Here is a 7,740-nt window from a genome sequence, read left to right on the forward strand (position 1 = left end):
AACAAAAGGATGCAGTCAAAAAAACCTTCCACTGCAATAGAACAGTGTTTTTCAACCACTGTGCCACGGCACACTAGTGTGCCGTGACATAGTGTAAGGTGTGCCGTGGGAAAAACACTTTATATATAGTCAATATAGGCACAGAGTTAAATTTTTTTAACATTTTCTAATGGTGGTGTGCCTCGTGATTTTTTTCATGAAAAAAAGTGTGCCTTTGCACAAAAAAGGTTGAAAAACACTGCAATAGAAAATACATTGATATATACTCCTTGGAGTCTCTCTTTCCCCCAATAGTCCTGAAATATATGTTCCATTCCAGTGGTGGGATTCAAATAATTTAACAACCGGTTCTCTACCCTAATGACCAGCAGGGTAGGTGGGGCTTGGTGGTCATGTGACTGGGTGGGCATGACCAACTCAACATCACTCACGTTGATGGGCACTTCACCTTAACCATTACAATGTAATAAGGGTTAACCGGAAAGCCAGTTTCTGTAAGCAGGGCAATAAAGATTAGGCCAGAAACAACACCAGAATGTTTCCTTCCTGCCTTCCCTATCGAGTCCCTATGGGAGTGGGCGGCATACAAATCCTAATAAACTTGAAACTTGAAACCTTCCTTACAGGATTAGCCCTGTAAAGTGGGAAAAAATAAAAGATTTCTTCCAAAAACTGGTTCTCCGAACTGCTTAGAAAGTTAACAACCGGTTCTCCCGAATAGGTGCGAACCGGCTGAATCCCACCACTGTTCCATTCGCTTCGGTAATGTTTGCATAATTATAAACATTTGTATGTTATGTAGACTTTTTCCTTCTTTTTTTGAAATCTCTACTAAGCCAGAATCTTTAGTTAGCTTGATTAATATTTTTCTGTCTGTGGTTCCTCTCACATGCAGCTAGTTATACTTGCAAAACAGACAATTACTGCAATACTTTTTGACACTTACACTTTTATTTTCCAAACATTCCTTAAACAGAATGGCGAAAGGAAATTGAAACAAAGCTGGGGATGAAGTATAGAATTAGATGCTAAGAGTGAAAGTGTTTGGAGAGCAAGAAAAGACTGGCATATATCTGAGACTCCACACACACACCAATCTCAGGCAACAGTGAAAAGCTCTTTCAGGAAAAAAAGAAAATATATCACTTCTTCTCTTAGAATGTAAAGCTTGGTCTGTGGTGGTAAAGCAGCAAAGATTTTAAAAACATTTGGTAGTGGTAAAATGCATACGCATTTAGCAGTTAAGGGGATGCAAGTGAGAAGAATTTGGGGTAAGGGCAGATGGAGGTTTGTTATGTTTGATAAACTGAGCCAAGGTGGCGCAGTGGTTAGGGTGCAGTACTGCAGGCCACTTCAGCTGACTGTTATCTGCAGTTCAGCGGTTCAAATCTCACCGGCTCAAGATTGACTCAGCCTTCCACCCTTCCGAGGTGGGTGAAATGAGGACCCAGACTGGGAGGGGGGGGTGATATGCTGACTCTGTAAACCGCTTAGAGAGGGCTGAAAACCCTATGAAGCGGTATATAAGTCTAACTGCTATTGCTATTGCTGTTCTTGAATTTATCTCATAGTCAGATCTAAATGTTATCACCAGAAAGCATCTTTGGAATAGAAGCTTCCTGAACTTGCTCTGATCTGGTTTTGTTGCTATAATTTTATTTAGTTGGTTACATTAAGGGACTGATCTGTTTCCTCTGCAATCTGCCTTGATTTGTTTCTACAAGAAATCCAAATGTTATAAAAAAAGATAAGACCAAAATCAAGTACATTTGGCCAATGGAAAAATTGAGCTCAGAAACCAATCCAGCTAATCTGGAATGCAGCACGCCACAAAATACTTTATCCACTAATTGGACTGAATATAACCCAAGGCCCTACAGGAATTTGTGGTAATTTTTCACAAGGAGAATTGACCTTGATCTGTGGGAAGGAATAGGTGCATTCAAATGAACTCAATGATTCAATAGATTTGTTATTTAATTTCAGCATTTACATGTTAATGCATTGCCATGCCCCATGTTCTCCAATTTGGAAATTATAATTACATTCCTAGTTATTAGGAAATCCATTCTCTTCACTGACACTTCATAGAAGTCATTTTCCCCCTTTTTTCCATTAAAGTTCTTTTCTTTCTGATTACATCGGTATCATTTTCTCATAAGCCCCTGGAGAAAAATAATGTTTTTTTCTGACCTGTAAAATAAAAGAAATGTTATGTGAAACCGCACGTAAGAAAGGTTTTTAGTGCTATTCTAGATTTTTATAAATTGATACCTATAATCTGCCAATGTCAGTCATGATAGTTGTAACTTTACAATTAGTCATTATAAAATGCCAATTATGGCAGAATCAGGATTGTAGTTTGAAACAAGATGGTTAGTTTATGGACTAGATTTGATATGGAAGTGAATTCACAAATATTATCATCTAGATGCCTGCTGTTGGAAGCAAACTAAACTAGTTCAGTTTCCTAAGCTATATTCAGGAACCACTGCAATTCACCAAATATATTTCTGACATGTTTCTCTGGGTTCCACCACAAAACCGCGCTCGACTAAACCGCGTCCGACTAAACCGCGTCGCTGACGTCATCAACAGGGTGACAACAGCACGGAGACAGAAGCACGCTGTAAACTCTAAACCTAAAATTAACCCCTAAACCTAAACCTAACCCCCCTAAACCTAATCCTAAACCTACCCCTAAACCTAACCCTAAACCTAATCCTAGCCCTTAACCTAACCCTAAACCTAACCCTAAACCTAACCCTAAACCTAACCCTAAACCTAACCCTAAACCTAACCCTAAACCTAACCCTAAACCTAACCCTAAACCTAACCCTAAACCTAACCCTAAACCTAACCCTAAACCTAACCCTAAACCTAACCCTAAACCTAACCCTAAACCTAACCCTAAACCTAACCCTAAACCTAACCCTAAACCTAACCCTAAACCTAACCCTAAACCTAACCCTAAACCTAACCCTAAACCTAACCCTAAACCTAATCCTAGCCCTTAACCTAACCGTAAACCTAACCCTAAACCTAACCCTTACCTTAAGTTGAATCGACTTGCTTTCAAAGCGCTATTTAAAGCGCCCTTCTTTCTCCGCGCTGGCTGTTGTCGCCCTGTTGATGACGTCAGCGACGCGGTTTAATCGGGCGCGGTTTAGTCGAGCGCGGTTTTGACGGGTCACGGTTTCTCTGTTCCCATCAAGGGCATACAGTTTTGCACACTTCCCTTTCCCTTAACAGATGGTGGAGTTTTGCCACAGAAGCCTCATTATATTGGTTCAAAACTCACGGCATCATTACCTCTGAAGCCAGGAGGCAACTGATGGAGGTTTTCATAGCTTCAGAGAAGTTTAAGTCCCTTTGTGCACTTGGCACAGCACCGAAATCCTAAACTGACCATGGCAGTCCCAGAATTTATAGCCAGAAGGACCTATGGTATTTCCTTATCAATCATAAGAATGTCTAACCCAGAATCCAGAGGAAGACTTTGTTTTACATAGCTTAAAACATGCAAAGTGTGTAAAAAGTTCTCCTAACTCTAAAAGCGTATGTTCATTGTAGTAATAATTCTTGTTGATTTGCTTCCCATGTGGGGTGTTGTGTTATGATACTTACGTCTGTCATAATGAAGACTGTGATTAAAATGCTGTATCCAAGCAACCCAGAAGCTACTGATATTAAGATCCAAAGATAGAGGTGTTTATCTGGACATGAATCTATATCTGAAAGTTTTTTTTAAAAAAAAATTCATTTCAAAGATTCTACAACAAATGTTAAAAACTTAGCAATATTGCATTAAACCAGCACAAAGCAAATTATATTTTAACACAGCGAGATTTTTTTTTTTTGCAATGTCTTTGTCTAGGTTTATCTTGAAACCTTCAAAAGATCATGGAGACTTTAGTTTTAAACAAAAGCGTCATCCTACGTATGCACTGCTAGGCTGCAAGCTTCATGGAGTGGGAATGTGTCAAAATTATTCTTTGTACATCTCCATGTAGATAAATAAAGTGATGCAGCAACAACAGAGAGATTTGCGACGTTCCATAAAGCTGGCTTAAAACTTAACATTAAGAAAACTAAGATCATGGTATCTGGCTCTCTCAATTCCTGGAAAATAGATGGGGAAGAAATGGAGGTAGTGACAGATTTTATTTTCCTGGGTTCCAAGATCACCGCAGATGGGGACTACAGCCAAGAAATTAAAATACACTTGCTCCTGGGGAGGAAAGCTATGGCAAATCTAGACAGCATACTAAAAAGCAGAGACATCACCCTGCCAACAAAAGTGCATATAGTCAAGACTATGGTTTTCCCAATTGCAATGGAGGGCTGTGAAAGTTGGACCATAAGGAAGGCTGAGCACCAAAGAATTGAGGTGTTGGTCGTTACCTATAAAGCCCTACATGGCATCGGACCTGGGTACCTGAGAGACCACCTCCTGCCGATTACTTCCCTCAGACCGATGAGATCTCACAGATTAGGTCTCCTCCGGATTCCATCTGCCAGCCAATGTCGGCTGGCGACTCCCCGGGGGAGAGCCTTCTCTGTTGCAGCTCCAGCCCTCTGGAACGAGCTCCCTGTGGAGATCCGGACCCTTACTACCCTCCCGGCCTTCCGCAAAGCCACCAAGTCCTGGCTGCTCCAGCAGGCCGGGGGGCTTGTGAAACATCCAGCCCACGGAAACTGTGAATGTTGCGTTTTTTTAAAGTGTTTGTCTATTTATCCCCCTTCCCTTGTCTATTGTGAGCCGCCCGGAGTCCTTCGGGAGTGGGCAGCATACAAGACAAATAAACTATAACTATAACTATGGTGCTGGAGAAGACTCCTGCGAGTCCCTTGGACTGCAAGGCGATCAAACCGGCCAGTCCTAGAGGAGGTCAACCCTGACTGCTCATTAGAAGGCCAGATCCTGAAGATGAAACTTAAATGCTTTTGCCACCTAATGAGAAGGAAGGACTCACTGGAGAAGAGCCTAATGCTGGGAAAGATTGAGTGCAAAAGAAGAAGAGGACGACAGAGAATGAGGTGGCTGGATGGAGTCACTGAAGCAGTTGGTGTGACCTTAAATGGATTCCGGGAGATGGTAAAGGACAGGAAGGCCTGGAGGAACATTGTCCATAGGGTTGCAATAGGTCAGACACAACTTTGTGACTAACAACAACAAATAAAGCATTAAAATAGCTTTATGGTATTTTGATGCTTCTGTACAGGTAAGGAACTATCCAGACAACCTGAAAGACTTCTCAGGCAAGGGAAGTTTGGTTTGGCAAAAGCTGCCCAGTTTTGGGGAGAAAGAATAAGTGAGCCCCTTCTTTTCCTTGTATTGTGACCTGGCATGAAGCTCCTAAAAGTAGTCCAGCATAATTTGCAAATACTCATAATTGGCTGAATCAGAGGATTTGGCTAGTATGGTTGACTGGAAATAGTTCTATTAATGAACTCAAAGCTCAATATGTTAAAAAGAGCCGAGGTGGTGCAGTGGTTAAATGCTGCATTGAGGGCTACTTCAGCTGACTGCAGTTCTGCAGTTCGGCTGTTCAAATCTCACCGGCTCAAGGTTGACTCACCCTTCCATCCTTCCGAGGTGGGTAAAATGAGGACCCGGATTGTTGTTGGGGGCAATATGCTGACTCTGTAAACCGCTTAGAGAGGGCTGAAAGCCCTATGAAGCGGTATATAAGTCTAACTGCTATTGCTATTGCTAAAAAAATAAATAAAGCAATAATCCTAACTCAACGCAATTATTATATGATGGAACATGCTGACTGGGGAATTCTGGGAGTTAAAGTCCATATATCTTCAGTTTGCCTAGGCTAAGAGATACTGCTATATGGCTTTTGATAAGCACACGTAAGGAAACTTTACACAAGGCATGTTGTTGCGATCACAAACTACTAGTCAATTTCAAACAATCAGCTACCTTCCTGAATTCCTTTTCTCAATATTTTTTTAAAGCACGTTTAGGTTTTCCTACTCACCAATGACAAAGAGCTGGGTCCCCTTTCCTTTGACTGGATAGTAGGGTGGAGGGGATATCCGTTCAATCTGGCAAATGTACAAACCAGCATCACTTGACTGTAGACCCAAAACTGTTACATTTACCCAGTCGTGACCAGGATAAACTTGGCATCTGTGGTTTTCCTTCTGGTGGCCTAATATGATCCCGTCACGAGTAAAGGCAGAGGCACAGATCTCAATGGACCCATTGTCTTCTTTAAATAAAGTGACTTTCAGATCTTCTGCATTACCCAAGTTCTTGATTTCACACTCAAAGTGGGCGGCCTCTGATATCTTTACCATCATGAATGCTGGCTGGGTCACTTCCATGACTAATAATAATAAAAAAAACAGACACAGAGTTTTGCAAATACAAATCATCTTGTAGGAAGAAAAGAATCCTAGCCACAAAAAAGGGGTGATTTTCAGTCTTTTATGTGTTTTAATCCATGTGTTTAGATATACTTTCAACATGGATCTAGTAAGTCTTTAAAACCAATTTGTTTTAGTTTAGGACACCTTATTTATTATTACTTTTCTATAAGTGGCTTAGTTAGATGTCATTATAAAAACAGTAAAAAAAACTAATATCCCAAGACTATGCAGAAATTATATCTGTAGCTTAATTATAATGTGCATTAGAGTATCTACAGAAAGGTATAAACAAGTTAGCAGACATAATAATAAATGAATAAATGTCACTGTCTTTTCTTCCTTCTTAATATTTTCTCCCTTAGGTATTATAATTTGCCAACCCATCTACCCATCATGTCTGGGCCCCAACTGATCACCTTTCCTTACCAGCTTGCTGCTCTATTATATAGAGAATAAGCGCCTAATGAATGGGTTGAATTTGGTAACTAAAAATTTAGTAATTGAAGAAGTTTCTTTTCCTCCCTAATCCATTTTCCTTTTTTTGCCATGTTTTTCATATTATAAACCTGCTGGCACGTGACATTTTATTTCCTAAGCTATTGTTCTTGATTGAACAACAGAGTAAAAATAATATGAAAAAAAAAAAACCATATACAGATTGTGAGAGCTTTTGGGCAATAATGTGTTGTATTATTCTTTGCAAGGAATTACATATAACAGGTACAAATAGCAATCCCCAACCACAACAACAACAGCCCAGTTGCGATGAATTATTCATACGTATCTCTTCTTGACCATTCTTCAACCCTGGAAAAAATTTGCTAAGATTTGACCATTTTGATCTACCCACCTTTTGTGAAGCCAGAAGCTATGTTGCAAAACACAAGGGCGAGCAGAAGTGAAATCATCTCGCAATCAGATGTTCAGTCCAAGTCAATTCGAGCTGGAAGAATTCAAGCTTTCATCTAGAATGCCAAGTTGTTAGGAAGATGCTTTCTCAGAGTACAAGGTTTTGGTTTAAGAAAAAAAAATTGGAGAATTCACACTGTTAACGTATGAAGAAATAGGAAGTACAGTAGATGCACACATACAAGAAAAGAAAGAAAAATACCTGAAAAGGTAATCAAAGATATTTTGAAGGAAGTTGTGGGTTGGCTCAAGGCGTGCACAACTAACTTCAAACAGCAATGAGCAAAATGAGAATGCATCAAAGAGCAAAATCAGTTAATTTGAAACACGTCATGACCTGAAGGCATTGAAAATGTGTGATTATCCAATAATTCTAGGGTTAATTCATTTCCTTCAACCCCCCTATGTAGTTTTCATTTACGATAACACAATGCACTTTATGTA

The 7,740-nt window shown here is 40.0% G+C and overlaps 1 protein-coding gene across 1 annotated transcript; it reads right to left on the reverse strand.

The window, feature by feature from the left end:
• Positions 1-1,573: 1,573 nt before the first annotated feature.
• LOC106549427 (cytotoxic T-lymphocyte protein 4) lies at positions 1,574-7,356 on the reverse strand. Its single transcript, XM_087708999.1, has 4 exons — positions 7,238-7,356; positions 5,994-6,344; positions 3,628-3,734; positions 1,574-2,193 (listed from the first exon to the last, which is right to left on the reverse strand). The coding sequence occupies exons 1-4, from the start codon at positions 7,293-7,295 to the stop codon at positions 2,137-2,139; spliced, it is 573 nt and encodes a 190-aa protein (XP_087565125.1). The 5' UTR covers positions 7,296-7,356; the 3' UTR covers positions 1,574-2,136.
• Positions 7,357-7,740: the final 384 nt, after the last annotated feature.

This window comes from Thamnophis sirtalis, unplaced genomic scaffold, assembly GCF_051295495.1.
Source record: "Thamnophis sirtalis isolate CommonGarterSnake01/CBP01778 unplaced genomic scaffold, rThaSir2_p1.2 scaffold_1, whole genome shotgun sequence".
Lineage (NCBI taxonomy): Eukaryota > Metazoa > Chordata > Lepidosauria > Squamata > Natricidae > Thamnophis > Thamnophis sirtalis.

Excerpts from the sequence above, each read along its gene's own strand:
- LOC106549427 (XM_087708999.1), bottom strand. The coding sequence starts at position 7,295 with ATGATTTCACTTCTGCTCGCCCTTGTGTTTTGCAACATAGCTTCTGGC. Across the intron at positions 3,735-5,993 it reads GACCCAGCTCTTTGTCATTG|ATATAGATTCATGTCCAGAT; the intron begins GTGAGTAGGAAA and ends AAAAACTTTCAG. Across the intron at positions 2,194-3,627 it reads CAGTCTTCATTATGACAGAC|GTCAGAAAAAAACATTATTT; the intron begins GTAAGTATCATA and ends TTTATTTTACAG.